Here is a 16,829-nt window from a genome sequence, read left to right on the forward strand (position 1 = left end):
ATTGTGACTGTGATTGTTGTTTTTCCTCTATGTGGCCTGCGATTGGCTGACAACCGGTTCGGTGTCTTATCCCCTCTTGCCTGAAGATAGCTGGGATAGGCTCCAGCACTTCTGTGACCCTTGTGAGGATAAGCAGCGCAAATGATGGATGGATGTCTTCGAGCACCATGTTAAATGTCCCATATTTTGCCAAACCAACATTTTCTAGTATGCTAGCCGTGACATTGTCTGTGAAGTATGGATTAAAATTATGCACGCATTCCTGAGTTCCAGATGTGTTTCTGTCCGAGAGACGTGAAATCAGGTCATTCTAATTTCTCAAGCTTTTCTACATCACTAGCGAAGAGCACCACCGACCTCTTCACTCCCAAGCCAGCGGTGTGACAAGGGGGTCTTCTATGTACACAGAGACAATCACCTGGAGGAAAAAGGAGGGGGGTGGGTGGATCCTTAGCCAAATATGAACAAGGAGGATCCAAAACTGGGTCAAACATAAATAGCTGTCAGAGGCATTCTTTCTAGACACTCGCATGATAAAAATCAAGATGCTTCTTGAAATTAAAATTGACAATTTTACGTTGAGTCCCTGTTTCAGAGGGTTAGGTCTAAATAGTACAAATATGGGGCCTTTAATGTTCACAGTTACTATACCCAGTCTTATACTGCAGTGCCTTGTTTTTGAAGCACATTTGGCCTAGTATGCTGCTGATTTAGAATTTTATTGATCATGGTTGTAGCTTGAGAACCATATTTCTTAAGGTGATACTTGCTGTATACAGTTGGAGAACCACTGTTTAAAACCGTTACTCTTTTGTTTCACTTTTTAGGCAAACAAAGGCAAGGATGCAAGAGCAAGGCATGTCACGTGAGGGTAACAACTTCAGGATTCTTTTTTTTCCAAACATTATCAGAGAATAAATGAAATCACAAAAGGTACTCGCTTCAATATTCCCACTCAGTATATTTTACATTTTTCTGGGTGGAATGTATGATTTCCACAAGTGAGTCAGGAACACGGCCTTGTCTTGTCCTTCCACGAACCACATTCATCAGGTCCTCCACTTTATGACCTCCCGCGACTTCCCCTAAGGCCTTAACCCGATAATGGCGCCAATAACTATTCATCTGTATGTGCTTGCAATGACATACAAGTATTTGACACTACATATGTAAACTCACATGAGAACCCATGTTTGCATAGGTCACCTGTGCTTGTTTTAGTTTTATGTCCAGGATGCAGCCCATTTGCTGTTATTTAGGTCCGAGTGTGTGTTACATAAGACAGCTGTTCATGTGGTAATAATGAAATCATTCCCATGACTGAGTCAAGTAGAACTCAGGGCCTCTCAGACTGTCACTCTGCCGCTCTGTACTTTGGCTCTGCACCCATACGTGTTTATTCTTCTGTACTTCCGTCTTGCCTCCAAACTACTCCTCAGCTCTTAGCTTCTGCTTTGGCACTTTTGTCCTTATTGTGTGCTTAACTCACTGCCTCGCTCTCTTTGCTCGCCTTTTTCCATTTGCCGGGGTTATTTTTTGCCCTGTTTGCAAGCGTATACAGTATGCGAGAGAAACGAATTATTTAAGATACTGTACGTCAACAGATGTTTTTGTTACGGTGAAACTGGTGAAGTCAAACAAACAACAGGGTATGAAGCTAAACTTTTTATAAAGTAATATTCTTCAAATGTCACCCAAAAGCTGCTCAAAATATCGTTCTGCACGATGAGAGCAAATTATGAGACGTCAGCTCAGTGAGTATCAAAATAATTATTTTTGCTTTTTTGTTGTTGTTTTGTTGACCAGCGATAAAGCAAAAGTATGATTAATGGTAGAGCCATAGATGGATTATGATGACTATTCAATTGATTCTTTTTAGTCAAATACTGTTTTCCTGACATGGACAAATTAACTTTACCAAACAAAGTAACATATATCTAGTGGAGATACAAGCGACAAGTTTTTAGAGATGTGAGCCATCATGTTGTCAATATTTGGCTTTGACTTACAAGCGAAATTTTGGTATCACATTGAACAAAACTCAACGCATGACATTACAACGAGCAGTTTGGCAGACAGTAAATGATTCCCCCCCGAAAAAAAAAAAAGAGATTGTGAGCTGTTTATTTCCATTCTGTGTTGAGGTTACCTATCAAATAAAACACAAAACAAAGAGAATGACACTGTAGTATTTGACCAAACCACATCGATTTGCCTGAATAGTCAGTTTAGTTAATACCAACAAACAACCCAAAATGTCATAGACATGCAAACAGATAGAAATGTCATTGCAATTTTATAACCTTTGATGCAATGGATATTTGAACATAATCAAATACAGATAATCTTGAAAGGCATACTTTCTTAATCCTCTGAGAAGAACGACTAATATTCGTGAACCTTACTGAGGAGTGGATAGCACCACGTGTATTGATTGATCCATTTTGGATAGCCCTTATCCTCACGAGGGTTGCAGCTATGCTGGAGCCTATCCCTGCTATCTTCAGGCAAGAGATGGGGTACACCCCAAACAAATCCAGCTGTATTATACCTGTCCCACTTGGCCAGGAAGCACAATATCCATTGAACTAATGCAAAAAAAAAAAGTAAAATTTGTAACATTATCGTACAATTTTATAAAGTACAAAAATATATAGATCTTTTTAACAATAGATATCTTTTTAACATAAATATATAGAGATTACAAATACTTTTTTTCCCCAGGCAAGCTTGAACAGATTAATGGCATTTACATTCATTTCAGTAGGGAAAGATGAAGTGAGAGGAGTATTTTCAGTTATGAGCATGGCCACGGAACAAATTAAACCTGCAACTCAACGCAAAACTTGACACTTATTCCATCAACATTTACCAAGCACAGTACAATATTTATTAAAGGTCTGTCGTCAAACGGTAATTTGACTTTTAGTTTCACTGTAGAAAGGTTGTTTTTATACAGGTTTGACCATTAAAAATGCCAAACTACTGAAAAATTATAAAATAAGTTTTTTCACTGTAGACAATACTTCATTGTGTATCATTCTGCTTGGGTCCCAAACGGCAACGTTACCCCCAATGGGGGACACAGAAGCTTGACTACAGCTGATGTTGTGTGACGTACAGATACGTGTGCTTGTGTGTAGTTATGCAATCGTTGTTTCTCCAGTCCGCCCGGAACAAGTGGAGGGTGAAGAAGGACTTAATGAGGTCTTTTTGTGCACTCTATTTCATACACGCTGCATGTCTATTCTGCACAAAATGGATTACGAGTAAATAAAACATGAACAAAATTTTACTTTTAAAAAGTATGCTATTCATATATAGCCAACAACTTCAAAATTATTCATTTTGACATGTTGTAGTCGCTGTGCAAGATTGTAGCGTGCACAGTAATTAACCCTTTCCTAAGCCGCTTATCCTCACAAGGGATGCGGGGAGTGCTGGAGCCTATCCCAGCTGTCAACGAGTAGGAGGCGCGGTACACCCTGTACTGGTTGCCAGCCAATCCCAGGGCACATTGAGACAAACAGCCGCACTCACAATCACACTTACGGCCAATTTAGAGTGTCCAATTAATGTTGCATGTTTTTGGGATGTGGGAGGAAACCAGAGTGCCCGGAGAAAACCCACGCAGGCACGGGGAGAACATGCAAACTCAACACGGGCGGGTCCGCGATCGAACCCGGGACCTCAGAACTATGAGGCCAAAGTTTTCCAGCCGAGCCACCGTGCCACCCTAGTTAGTCCTCATAATTCTAAAAAAAACTGTGTAGTGGTTCCCTCACCTGACTTCAGTTGACTAGCAACCAGACAAAAGTTGGCTGGGATAGGCTCCCGCTCCCTGGAATCCTAAATACATAAATAAAAAAGGCTAAATATACAAGATTCCTGTAATAAACATGTCGATCCACCAGTACGTCTCAAACTTGGCATTCCTTCCTGTACCCGTACTGCGGCATCAAACATTGTGAGCTTTTCAAATAATGTAGTCAGTCGTGCCACATTTGTCTTTTATTTGACTCGAGAACCCCTGCTTGAGAGCCTCAATCCGGCCCAGGTGAGTACAAGCAGCAGGTAAACAGACGGACTCGGCGGGCACGGCAGATGACGTTGCAAAACGTTAATACAACCAAAAAAGTAATTCAAAAATCTATTCAGAGCAGCTAGGCAGTCCAGTCTCTGCGCAAAAAAAAATAAAAACAGCACATCACTGAATAAAAGAAATAAAAACAACCCAGTTGACCTAAGAGTGGAGCAACAGCCACTCGCAACGGTTACAGAAAAATGCAGGAACATGTTTCACCCACCCTAAAAACAATCCCAGTGTGAACAGAAATTTATGCGACATGACACAAGACAAGGGCTGCATCACAACTTTGGATAGTCTCACATAAATTAAGACATAAATACCGGTTGGATATAACATGCACAACACCGGCGGGTGCTCGGTTTTAGAGCATTAAACATCGCTGAGACATTTAAACGGAAAGTCACGACGCATTTGTCTGATAAAAGTGATGCAATGAGCATAACACAAGCTGTTAAAAAACAAAACAGAATTCAATACTAACAGAAAATTAAAGAATTATTATATTATTGCACAGCTGCATTAATTTCAGCTTAATCTAAAATTGTTTGCAAGGGAATTTGTGAGAGGCTGTTATTGCCAGAAACACTGTCAAAATTAAAAATAAAATTAAAAGAGGACCAACCAAACAAACCTACTTGCGTTCCAAGTATCCCAACGAAATTAAAGATTTTCCAAGGCTTACGTACACGGGCACAACAATTGCACAGTTTCCCTGGGCTGTCTGTAGGATGTGTTTAATTGATCGTACCCTAATTAGAAGAAACCCCCCAAGAAAAGCTGCGCTTTTACTACTCATGAACCACATGAAAATGGTTATTACATAGTTATGAGCAGTCTCCACCTTGTTGTGTTATCAGCAAGACATTTTTTTGTTCCATACAAACAAACCGCTTGTTAATAAGGTTGCACACGTACATCACAACGTCTGATGGCTTTTTCTGATGTGTCCGCACAACCACAAGGTGGGAGGATTACGCCACCCAAGATATGAAGACATGAGCAGACAGCGCCTCATGTCATTACAGTGATTTGAACCGCAACGACATATCCTCAGACCTTTCCTCCGCAGCAGTAAACCGCGTTCAGGCCAGTGCCACGGTGACAATGTTTTCATGTCAAAATGCTGAAGACACAGCAAGTCAGCAAAGTCATCAGTCAGACTGGATTGTGTAGACGCACGAAAGGACCTCCAGTCTACGACAACTTTAGTGGAACTTTGCCCTGAATAACCACATTATAGTTGTAGTGCGGTGACATCTACTTTCACCGATAACTCCATCTTTTTAATTCAGAGAAGATGCATTAAAATTCCCTTTTCCATCCAAGGAAACTACTCGAAGCCCTTCTAGAAGATTGAGGTGATGTCAGACAAAGCTTTCGGCATTCTCTGATCACAATATTAAGGCACATTGAGTGAGAGGAGTTATCGTTTGGCAAATATAGCCAAGCCCTTAGTTGAGCTATTTGCTGTTAAAGAGCTGCAAGTCGAGGCGGACCCACACTTCCCCAGTGGGGACCTCGTGCAGCAGAAGACGTCGCGTTACGGCACCCTTGCTCTCCAACTCTTTTTTTATGGTCGCCACGGGAACCTCCGTCCGTCCCAGGAACTCTGAGAAGACAAACGTATGAAGTGATTGGGAATGTTTTTATAAAGATCGTTTCTAAATCGAGATAACTAAGAAAGCGGTTCTCCAAATTTTACTACCAAAAAAGTGTCAAACTACTGGAACAATGGACATTTCCGACCTGTCAATCAGATAGCAGCATTGTCTTAACCACTGGCCTGACACGCCCCTTTCTCCGGATTGTCTCACAAGCAATGCTGGTTGTCAGTAGCGTGCACTTGGAAAAGTTAATATTACGAAGAAAATGGTCCTCAGATGCACTTGGGGAACGAGGAATTCTGATGAAAGATATCCGGCTAGGTTGCAAGGGGCCGGTTGATTCATTTTCCAAAGCCTAAATCCCAGTTGACCAAGTGTCTACAATGGATTAAGGCTTGCAGAAGACCGCACGTACGACTAAATGTGGACAATATCAACAAACACAAGGCTGTATGTTCAAAGGTGAGTGAGGGAGAAGTATCTTCTCTGAGTCTGATTGAATTATTATCAGTGCTTTATACATTGAAGGAGAACAACTTTCAGTTCGTTAGTATATCACTGACCTGCTGAATGAAGCGTGTAATGTTTTATGGTGAAGAGTCGGGGTTAGTGATACGTAAATGCGGGATGTCATGCAAGACAAATGTCTATTTGCCAATTTGTATCACATCAGACTTTTAAAAAAGACCACTGGGTTTGATTACGAGCCAAGTCAAATGAATACACCCACTCACTTCTAGATTACAATGATATTACTTGCGATCTTTCCAAGTAAAAAGTACTCACCCTGCTTCACATGTGGAGTATGATTCCACTATTTTATCCGGTTGGACTTCAATCTGAAGTTTGTGAGGTGTCAATTTTTTTTTTTTGCATCGATTCCCAACGTTACATTGCGTCCTGCTCCGTCCAAAATCTTAATTCAGTGTACAAATCTTTGCGTGAAATAGTTGAGACCTCTCCGTAGAACTCTCTCAGGTAAGTCTAACACATTTGGCAAAAAACATACCGCAATATCTGGAATACGCAATAGAGAATCGACTTCAAACATGTCCTGTTCAATGGCCATTTTGTAAGCTTGTGGGACATGGCTAAGTGGGCAGAGCTTAAGATCGCCATCGGAAAGGTCCACTGGAACACCTACCAATATATATCACATTTATAGACAGTGAACCATCGTTAATCACAGGAGATCCACTAACAAGCCCAGGAAATCAAAGTTACTTGTAGCAAAAGTTCTTGTGTTTTGTGTTTCCATTGGACTCATTATTAGTTCAGAGCATCTTGAGCAAATGAGGTTGATATTGCTCATTACTGACACCTACTGGAGCTAATAAAAAAACCCGCTTGTGATTCAAGCGTTCAAAATTTTTTTTCCATCTTAATCTAAATTTCACTCATTTTTGATACGTTTAAAATACAACCCTTTCTCCAGGCGGGGCAACCGAGAACTGATTCTCATTTGAAACGCCAACCTGGCTGCACAGTCTTTGAGGGTTGGGGTTTTATTTTATACAGAATACATTAGTTTAATTTTATTGCAAATACATTCATAAACAGACTGTGCAACGGAAGCTTGCAGATGACTGTAAAGGTGATTGGAATCGGGACCTGAGCCTGAATTTACAAATTTGAAAACAATAAATCACGTCAATAACCATACTTTGAATAACCTCCACTCCATAATGGGTAAATGTCATGAGAGTATGTTATGGGAAGCACCAAGAAGAGGTGGGAAGATGAAGAGGGGCAACTGACCATCGGGAGCGAACAGGTCCCTTTCAAAGATGGTGATGCTGAGGACATCTTGGTACACATCCTTGATTTGGAACTGACAGTTAAAGTTCCACTTGGGGTAGACCGTGTCATTGAGGGTTCGGGACGTGAAGACCTGAGATCCCATGGTCACCTCGCAGTATGGATTCATTTTACCTGGAGCGGAAGAGGACAAGGAAGGGAGGACAATTAAAATATATCATCACAATATAAAAATAGACAAAGGAATAAGAACTAAAGCATTCATGTCGTACTCAAAAGCAGACCCGTCGAGCAAATGTGTTCAGGCTCACCGTTGGATCTGACTGCCTTCAGCTCTGTGGCCTCCAAGATCGTGACGAGGAGTCGGCCGATTCCGGTTCCCTTGACGGATCGAGCTGAAAGGAAAAGCACAGATCCAAAGTGTCCAAAGATGATAAAGATCCATTAGCTGTACCACAGGTGAGTGAGATTCATACAGTGGTAGGCCTTGTCCCGCTTTTTCTTTTCCGTCTCGATGTATTCTTCCGACGCGGCCTTGATCTTCTGAACCCAGGCTGTCCTAAAAACACGAAGGATCCAAGTGATCATTTCGACTGCCTCACACGTTGTTAGGGAAATACAGCTTTTGAGTACAATTTTGAGATGACCGTAAAATGCGCAACAACATTAAAAGTGGACTAAATTTGAAATTCTTGAAAATTTTACTGTTGAATGTTTCAGTAGTTTTTCCCCAACTTGCTATTTTCCTCTGAAAAAGAGCTGAACAGCAAATTTCACTAAACACATACGGCGCCGTGTGCGGTCGTGTGTATAGTCACCGTTCTTTGATGTTTTCTGTCCTCAGTGTGTAAACTGTGTCAATGTGTGAGATGTGGAAGACTGGGTCGTCACTCGAAGGATCCGGTAGCTTCACCAGAACTTCATTGAGCAGGACAGGCTGCAGGAAAAGTAAAAAGACAGGTCCACAGACATCGAGGTAAAAAGTACGAATTCTTAGGACTGCCTGATGTACACTGGGGAACGGAACTGGCCCAAACTCCGCATTGCAAAAATCTGCAGAAAATTGCGGCCCATTAGAATTGGATCAGATTTTTTTTAACCCCCAAAAACTCTTGAATACGCAGGAATAAACAGCCATTTAAGGATTTACTGCAGGGGTGTCAAACACATTTTTGTTGCAGGCCACACTGTACTTTTGGCTGTGAAACCATAAAAATCTTTGACCGCCTCATAATATTTACACGTAAAATTTATGAATTAGTTTTGGAATCAGAAATCAAGGGTAATAGATTTTTCCCAACTATTGTTGTTTGGTAACACCAAAATGCTTGTAATATCTCGTTATCATTTGTGATAGGATCATTTGAAATTTTGGTACAGAAAAAAAAAAATCATGGACGTTGATCCACATAATTTGCCTCCGCGGGCAAAATAAAATCATGCGGCAGGCCAGATCTGGCCCCCAAGCCGTGAGTTTGATACCTGTGATTTACAGGGTTAGTTCCACCCCCACTCCAGCCAAAATAGTATAGTTTTGTTATCCTTCCATTTTCTTAGCCGCTTATCCCCACGAAGGTTGCGGGAATGCTGGAGCCTATCCCAGCTGCCAACGGGCAGGAAGCGGGGTTACACCCTGGTCGCCAGCCAATTGAGGGCACATGAAGACGGACAGCAGTCGCGCTCACAATCACATCTAGGGAAGATTTAGAGTGTTCAATTAATGTTGCATGTTTTTGGGATGTGGGAGGAAACCGGAGAGCCTGGAGAAAACCCACCCAGGCACGGGGAGAACATGCAAACAGCACACAGGCAGGTCTGGGATTGAACCCGCGACCTCAGAACTGTGAGCGCAAAGCTTTCCAGCTGATCCACCGCGCCGCCATGAATATATTATATTATTTAAAATAAATCAATTAATCTGTGAATAGGTGAATCAGCAGGAGGGGGAGCCCACAGTAATATAAAAACAGTGTCAGGTTCACCAACAGCATGATATTGTGTCTTACCGCCTTATACATTTTTAGCTGCGCACTGTTCTTGGTGGTGAACAGTTTATCAATGCCGGATGAGGTGAACTGCTTCCCAGAGTGAGTCAAGAGCAGGAAGTCGTTGAAGAGGAAGGCCCAAAGATCCTTGTTGCTCTTTGCTTTATAAATCTTACAAACATAACAAAGACAACTGCAAATCAACATCCACACCGAAAAATAATTAATTGCTCTATGAAATTTAACATGCAATTCAGGAGAGAAATATGCGAGGTTTATTTTTTGGCAAATATTCAAACCTTTTATAAAGCACTGAAATCAGCTCTTGAACACAAAAGAAATTGCAAAACTTTGGAAAAATTAACATCACTCCATTCACCTTGCCACAGTGTAGTAATTTTCTTGGGCCCAAACAGTTAGTAATAGAATCAAAAACTATATTCTGTGGAAAGAGAGAGGGGATGGGGAGGGGAATGGAGAAGTTTCAGAATTTTTCCTCTTAGGTTTTGTGGGTCAACTGCAGCGATTTTCAAATGAATTCAATTTCATGCTCAATATATTAGAATTTTAAGCTTTATACCTCAGCTGCCCCTTCACACTGGACATGATTCTGTAACCACTCCAGCCTGTCTGTGTTCTCCTTATCTCTCACTCCTTCATTGACCTGGTCAGAAAAGCAAGTAGGAAAACTTGTCTTATGGATACTGAAATTGATTTGTGGTAACATGATGTACAGTATGTCAATAATACATAAGGCATTGAATGCATTACACACCTGTTGACAGAGCTCCTCCGCTCTCTCGAGAGCTTCTTTCAGAGGACCTCTGTCACCGTGGCCCTCTGCAGTGCATTCCAGAATCTAGTGAAAGACGACACAAATAATGACAATGTGATTTTGTCTTTGTCTGACACAATGCTGCAGACAGGCGTACACTTTTGATGTGTAGTGGGTAGCGCGTTATCCTCTGCATGGGTTTGAGCAGGAAGCTTGACAGCGGCATCCCTTTACATCTGTAGTCTGTGCCGATTTTCTGATAAAACGACAGGAAAGATAGAAATGTCACAATATGACAACTTGAGTAATCAATGCATCAAAACATCCACCACAGCTACAGTGAAGAAAATAACTATTTGAACACCCTGCTGTATTGCAAGTTCTCCCACTTAGAAATCATGGAGGGGTCTGAAATTTTCATCGTAGGTGCATGTCCACTGTGAGAGAAATAATCTAAAAAGAATAAAACAGAAATCACAATGTATGATTTTTTTAACAATTTATATGTGTGATACAGCTGCAAAAAAGTATTTGAACACCTAAGAAAACCAATGTTAATATTTGGTACAGTAGCCTTTGTTTGCAATTACAGAGGTCAAACGTTTCCTGTTGTTCACCAGGTTTGCACACACTACAGAAGGGATTTTGGCCCACTTCTCCACACAGATCTTCTCTAGATCAGACTGTTTTTTGGGCTGTCGCTGAGAAACACGGCGTTTCAGCTCCCTCCAAAGATTGTCTATTGGATTTAGGTCTGGAGACTGGCTCGGCCATGCCAGAACTTTGATATGCTTCTTACGGACCCACTCCTTGGTTTTCTTGGCTATGTGCTTTGGGTCATTGTCATGCTGAAAGATCCAGCCACGACCCATCTTCAATGCTCAGACGGAGGGAAAGAGGTTGTTCCCCAAATTCTCCCAATACATGGCCTGCGTCATCCTCTCCTTAATACAGTCCAGTAGTCCTGTCCCATGTGGAGAAAAACACCCCCAAAGCGTGATGCTCCCACCCCCATGCTTCACAGTAAGGATGGTGTTCTTGGGATGGAACTCATCATTAGTCTTCCTCCAAACACGGTTAGTGGAATTATGACCAAAAAGTTCCTTTTTAGTCTCATCTGACCACAAAACTTTCTCCCCTGACTCCTCTGTATCATCAAAATGATCATTGGCAAACTTAAGACGGGCCTTGACATGTGCTGGTTTTAGCAGGGGAACTTTCCGTGCCATACATGATTTCAAACCATGACGTCTTAGTGTATTACCAACACTCACCTTGGAAACGGTGGTCCCAGCTCTTTTCAGATCATTGACCAAGTCCTGTCACGTAGTCCTGGGCTGATACCTCACCTTTCTAAGGATCATTGAGATCCCACGACGTGATAATCTTGCACGGTCTTACAATTTTGTCTGTGGTATCTTTGGACAGCTCTTCGGTCTTGGGCATGTTACAAGTTTGAATCTTACTGATTGTATGGGGTGGACAGGTGTCTTTATGCAGCCAACAACCTCACACAAGTGCATGTGATTCAGGATAATACATGGAGTGAAGGTGGTCTTTTAAAGGCGGACTAACAGGTCTTTGAGGGTCAGAATTCTAGCCGATAGGTGTTCAAATACTTATTTGCTACTGTATCACCCGAATAAATCATTTAAAAAAAAAAAAAACTCATACATTGTGAGTTCGAGATTTTTCTTTTCAGATTATCTCTCTCACAGTGGACATGCACCTAAGTAACAAGTAACTTGCAATATAGCAGGGTGTTCAAATACTCATTTTCTTCACTGTATTTATTTAGGATAGTTACAAGAAATGCAGTGATGTATAGACATCTTTTAAATGTTTTAGAGGCCTCAAGAGACCCATTTCTGACCTTGAGGAACAGCTTGAAATCTGGCTCGTTGTCGGTGCGAGTCTGCAGCAGCGCGGCTCCCTTAATCTGATTTGAGCAGAAGTGGATGTACGGCTGCATGTGGGACAGCTCGGCGGCCAGAATGTCTCCCACCATCTGCACCGGCATGTTCTCCCCACCACTCTTCTTTCGAGTTGACAACGCCCTGAAAAAATACATGGAATTCAAAGTGTAAATATGGAAGCCCATTGGATTGGCAGATGTGGCAGTAACCTGAAAAGTTTAGCAGTGCAGTCAATCAGTTCTCTCCAGTTGGCAAAGATCATGTTCATCTCTGCATCATTTAGTCGTCCAGATTCCGACATGGGCTTATGGAAAACCTAAAAGGAGTACCAGAGATACTTGCCATGCAGAAGTACAATTCAATAGCTTTATCGTACCTCGAGCACTGTTTGCAGGTCTTCCAAGTATTTCTCCTCAGTCTGGAGCAGTTCATGAATGTAGCCTTGCCTCTTCTTCTCTAGTGGGCTCAGCGAGTCCAAGCTGGTCAGATCTGCGCACCCTACAGCACACAAAACACAGACAAGACAGGGTATTTTGGATGCAAAAACAGTTCACCAAAACCTAGCACTTTGACTTGAACCACAGTATCCTCGTTAAAGTATCCTAGTTAAGCTTCAAGCTTTCACATTTCTCTTATGAAGAATGGGAAAACAACGTGCATACTTACGGGAAGCATGATTTAACTTTCGTGAGCAGCCCAAACTCACTGTTCTTTTCTCTGCTTCCCTAACAACACACTCACTGTCTTCCTCATACCAGAGGTTTAAAAACTTAAATCTGCTCTCTAAAGTCATCATCTGATGTTTGTATAACAAAAAAAATATGCTTTGAAAAAAATAAAAAAAGGTAAATACATTTTCCTTGTTCTCTGTCACATAATCCCAGTCAGTCTATTTAACGCTGCTATTTATGTCTCGCTCACCTTTCGGCTGTTATCCTCTTGTTGCCGGTGGCAGATTATAAATGTTTCTGTGCGCAAAATAAATGTTTATACCAAAACAGTGAGAGGGATTCTTTCTTTAGATCACAGTGGCATGTTCCTGTAAAAACATTGACTTCGTTTAAACAGATGTAGAGAAAATAAAAAAATTTAAGAGAAGTTTAAATGGGCAACAATTAAAACAGATGTAGAGAAATATAGTTAAGAAGAGTTTAGATGGGGAACAATCATTTTATATGAACTTTTGAGATTGACAAAAATCCTGTGAGAAACTGAGGGCTTCAGAACGGGGAAAATATACAAGAAACACGTTACACTGACAACAACCATCAACTAGGGGAAATGTTAGTTTATAGTCGATTTAGTTGAGGGTTACTGAGAAAGATTCTATAAAATTTATTCCATCTCAATCCTTTTGCTAATACACACACACACACACACACACACACACACACACACCACACACACACACACACACACACACACACACACACACACACACACAAACAAACATGCACAAATACACCCACAAATGCATGCATGTACACACCCAAAGAATATACAGGAATAATAACACTAACACTTAAGTGTGAAATTCAACAAATCTTTAATGTTTTAAGGCAGCACCCAAAAAAAAAATACATCATCATTCCGGTCAGTGTCTTTTCTTTAAGCTTTCAATCTGAGGAGACCTTGCGGTACATTAAGCCAGATCTAAAAACATAAAAACTAAGCAAAAAAAGTCCCCATTCTTGCATTAGCAGAGCATGGCGGTGCACTAGACACAGGTTTTCCCTCAAGCTTGCATTCTGTTAATAAAAACCAATAATGTAGTCTTGCAGGCAAATGGTATTGCTTCCACTTTCACTGAGGATAATCTTAAGGCACTAACAAATTTGATGCAAAAGTGGTGAAAGTTTTGAAAACACATCTGTGAGATAAAGCTTTGACTCCCGAAAATGGAGAAGAGCTGAACATAAAGGAAGAAGTTGGGGGGGAAATACGAGGGACAAAAGAGCAAAACAGAGAGACCCACTATCTCTCTCTCTGTCTGTCTCTCTCTACAGAGTCATAAGAAAAAAGGCACAAAAGCTTATTGCATCAGAGTCATAAGAAGCCTCTCAGAGCCAGAAGGGGCCTCCAAAACATTACTCAAGGGAGAGTAGTCAGAATGGGTGGGACGGTCCAGAACCAAACACTACATGGAGCCGTGTGCAAAAATAGTGGGTCTCTCTGAGGTCAGGAAAAGGAGAGAAGTGGAGCGCGTTCTATCACCCTAGAAAGAGACAAGATGGTGAATGGGTGGGAGGGCAACAAGTGGGGAAGAGGAAAAAGGAGAAGGTAAGATAGTCAGGCTGAAGCAACAGGGAAAGAGAAGGGACCGAAACAGATTAAGCGAGCAAGCACATTCAGTTCTGATGTTCAACATTTCCTACATGCGCTGATGTGGTGAAAAAAAAAACAAAACAAAACCTTAACTCATATGTTGATGCCGTAGTTACAGGGGAGGAGTGGCCAATAGCATTAGGAAGATTCCGGCTTCCCCCAGACCTGTGGAAATATGCTTTGCGGAAGGTAATGACGTGATCATGGCGCTTGACGCTGACGCTGTGTCATCAATGTGAGTTTCCACATGGTTGGACTGTAACGGATTATTTTAATGTTTTGGGGTTTTTTTTCTGAAACCTGTGGTAAATAGTGGAACCTCTAAAATCCAACGCACCTTGGGTTCTAACGTTGACAGAAGAAAGGAAGAGAGCTGGCATTAGATTTACATTGAAATAGTAATCCACATAAGTCCCTCATTATTGTTACATCTGAGTGTACACAATTTATACCATTAACTTATCAATATATCAATTTAATAATATCAATTTATAAAGTCAACAGTTGGAGCCTGGAACGGATTATCTAAGTAATAATTTCCACAGGGAAAATCCATCCATCCATACATCCATCCATCCCTCCATTTATTTCGCTGCTTATCCTCACGAAGGTCATGGGGAGTGCTGGAGCCTGTCCCAGCTGTCAAAGGGCAGGAGGTGGGGTACACCCTGAACTGGTTGCCAGCCAATCACACGGCACATTGAGACAAACAGCTGCACTCACAATCACACGTAGGGGCAATTTCGAGAGTCCAATTAATGTTGCATGTTTTTGGGATGTAGGAGGAAACCGGAGTGCCCGGAGGAAACCAACGCTTTACCAGCTGAGCCACACTGCTGTCTCACAAGGAAAATGATATTCTAAATTTGAACAAATCTAAGGTTGAAAAGTTTCCCGAAACAGATTGTACTAGACTTCAGAGGTTGCACTATTAAGTACAAAAGATCCTTGTTGTTTTAATATTTACATGGCTGTATTTTTAAGAATTTGGATCTAGCAAGGTATAATTACCTATAACAATATATTAGTTCGTGTGCTGTGCAAAAGAGCATAAACCAAGAAGATTGCATGCAAAGTGCATCAGTGACAGAACAGCTCCCACAAGCCACTTGTGAAACACGCTTTTATGGAGGGAAAGGTTCACCATTATGTACTACAACTACTGCTACGATCCCCACTCACGGGTACAGTCATGTGTAAGTGCTTTACTTACACTGGTGACTGGGGTCACAGTCTCCTGTGGTCATCTTAACGTAATTGGTGGGGAACAAGCCAGTGGCTCCATTGACCTCACCCTTCCACCAGTCGGGGTCATTCTTATCGAGGACGTTGATTAGCTGGTTTGCTGAAAAGCTCAGCTCATCCTTGTTAGCAGCTGTGTAGTCGTATAGAGCGATCACCTGGCAGACTCCTAGACAAGAGACAATGTCAATGATCCTAACATTACCTGCGCCAATGAGTTGTGAATTTGTCGGGCGTGGCCGACATCATCACTGATATATATTGACTAGGATTTTACATACATTACATTACATATGTGCCATTTTTCCCATGGAATCTTAATACAGACAACTTTGAAAAAATATCCTGTCATGCAAGTAGGCACAGTTACCGCAATACTGTTTTTCCATATCTAAGACCTTTATGTGTTTTTCATGCATATATTTATTATAATTGTGACTTTACGACTTCGTTAATAGTGAGTGAAAACAGCACATTCTGATGTGCATACCAATTTGGGTTACATTGCCACTGTACATGTGAAAAAGTGCATTATTTAGCTGTAAATGTTTTACCTGACTGGACTGTTGGTGTGGATTTGCCACTATTTGACCCCAATATCTGGACATATGAGGATGGAAACCAGCCCTTCTGACGCTTTTTACCACGGGCCTGTTGTCAAAACACACACACAAAAACCTGTTAAAACCTCAGACAAGAAACAGACCTTCACCTAGTGCCAGCTTCATATCGAAAATGCTGTAGATACCAAAATCTTTTGTTGCCCTCTACTGTTCATATGTAGATTACTATAGTCCATTGGTGGGAAGAGTTACACTCTACTCACCTGCAGCTCACCAAGCCACCATCCCGAGACATTTTTGCAAAGGATGACAACGAGTTGTCCATTCTCCAAGTTCAGCTGACCGGGTACAGAGGAGAAATGGGCTCTGGTCACCTTGCCAATCTCTGTTTAAAAAAAAAAAAAAAAAAAAAAAAAAAGCACATTTTAGGGTAAAAAGTCAAATAAAGGAAACATGATCTGTAATGTTACAGAGTGTAAAATCAAAATAAGATTTAAGATAAGTACCTGGCTTCTTCGCAGATGTGCCCGTCTGAGAAACACAAACAAAATGTTTTAACAAAACAGTGCAT

The 16,829-nt window shown here is 41.3% G+C and overlaps 1 protein-coding gene across 3 annotated transcripts in view; it reads right to left on the bottom strand.

Annotated features, from left to right (window-relative positions):
- Positions 1-2,129: 2,129 nt before the first annotated feature.
- itsn2b (intersectin 2b) overlaps positions 2,130-16,829 on the bottom strand; it is a 37,017-nt gene continuing 22,317 nt past the window's right edge. For all 3 annotated transcript variants that reach the window (XM_061814359.1, XM_061814360.1, XM_061814361.1), the window contains 17 exons: positions 16,765-16,789; positions 16,522-16,643; positions 16,250-16,346; positions 15,667-15,864; positions 12,505-12,626; positions 12,338-12,444; positions 12,086-12,269; positions 10,370-10,468; positions 10,213-10,296; positions 10,018-10,101; positions 9,817-9,879; positions 9,459-9,608; positions 8,271-8,389; positions 7,929-8,011; positions 7,764-7,847; positions 7,453-7,626; positions 2,130-5,699 (listed from right to left, as the gene is read on the bottom strand). In XM_061814359.1, the coding sequence (XP_061670343.1) occupies positions 5,551-5,699; positions 7,453-7,626; positions 7,764-7,847; positions 7,929-8,011; positions 8,271-8,389; positions 9,459-9,608; positions 9,817-9,879; positions 10,018-10,101; positions 10,213-10,296; positions 10,370-10,468; positions 12,086-12,269; positions 12,338-12,444; positions 12,505-12,626; positions 15,667-15,864; positions 16,250-16,346; positions 16,522-16,643; positions 16,765-16,789 (1,944 nt within the window). In that variant the 3' untranslated portion in view covers positions 2,130-5,550. The remainder of the gene's footprint in view (positions 5,700-7,452; positions 7,627-7,763; positions 7,848-7,928; positions 8,012-8,270; positions 8,390-9,458; positions 9,609-9,816; positions 9,880-10,017; positions 10,102-10,212; positions 10,297-10,369; positions 10,469-12,085; positions 12,270-12,337; positions 12,445-12,504; positions 12,627-15,666; positions 15,865-16,249; positions 16,347-16,521; positions 16,644-16,764; positions 16,790-16,829) is intronic.

Source organism: Syngnathoides biaculeatus, chromosome 3, assembly GCF_019802595.1.
Source record: "Syngnathoides biaculeatus isolate LvHL_M chromosome 3, ASM1980259v1, whole genome shotgun sequence".
Classification (NCBI taxonomy): domain Eukaryota; kingdom Metazoa; phylum Chordata; class Actinopteri; order Syngnathiformes; family Syngnathidae; genus Syngnathoides; species Syngnathoides biaculeatus.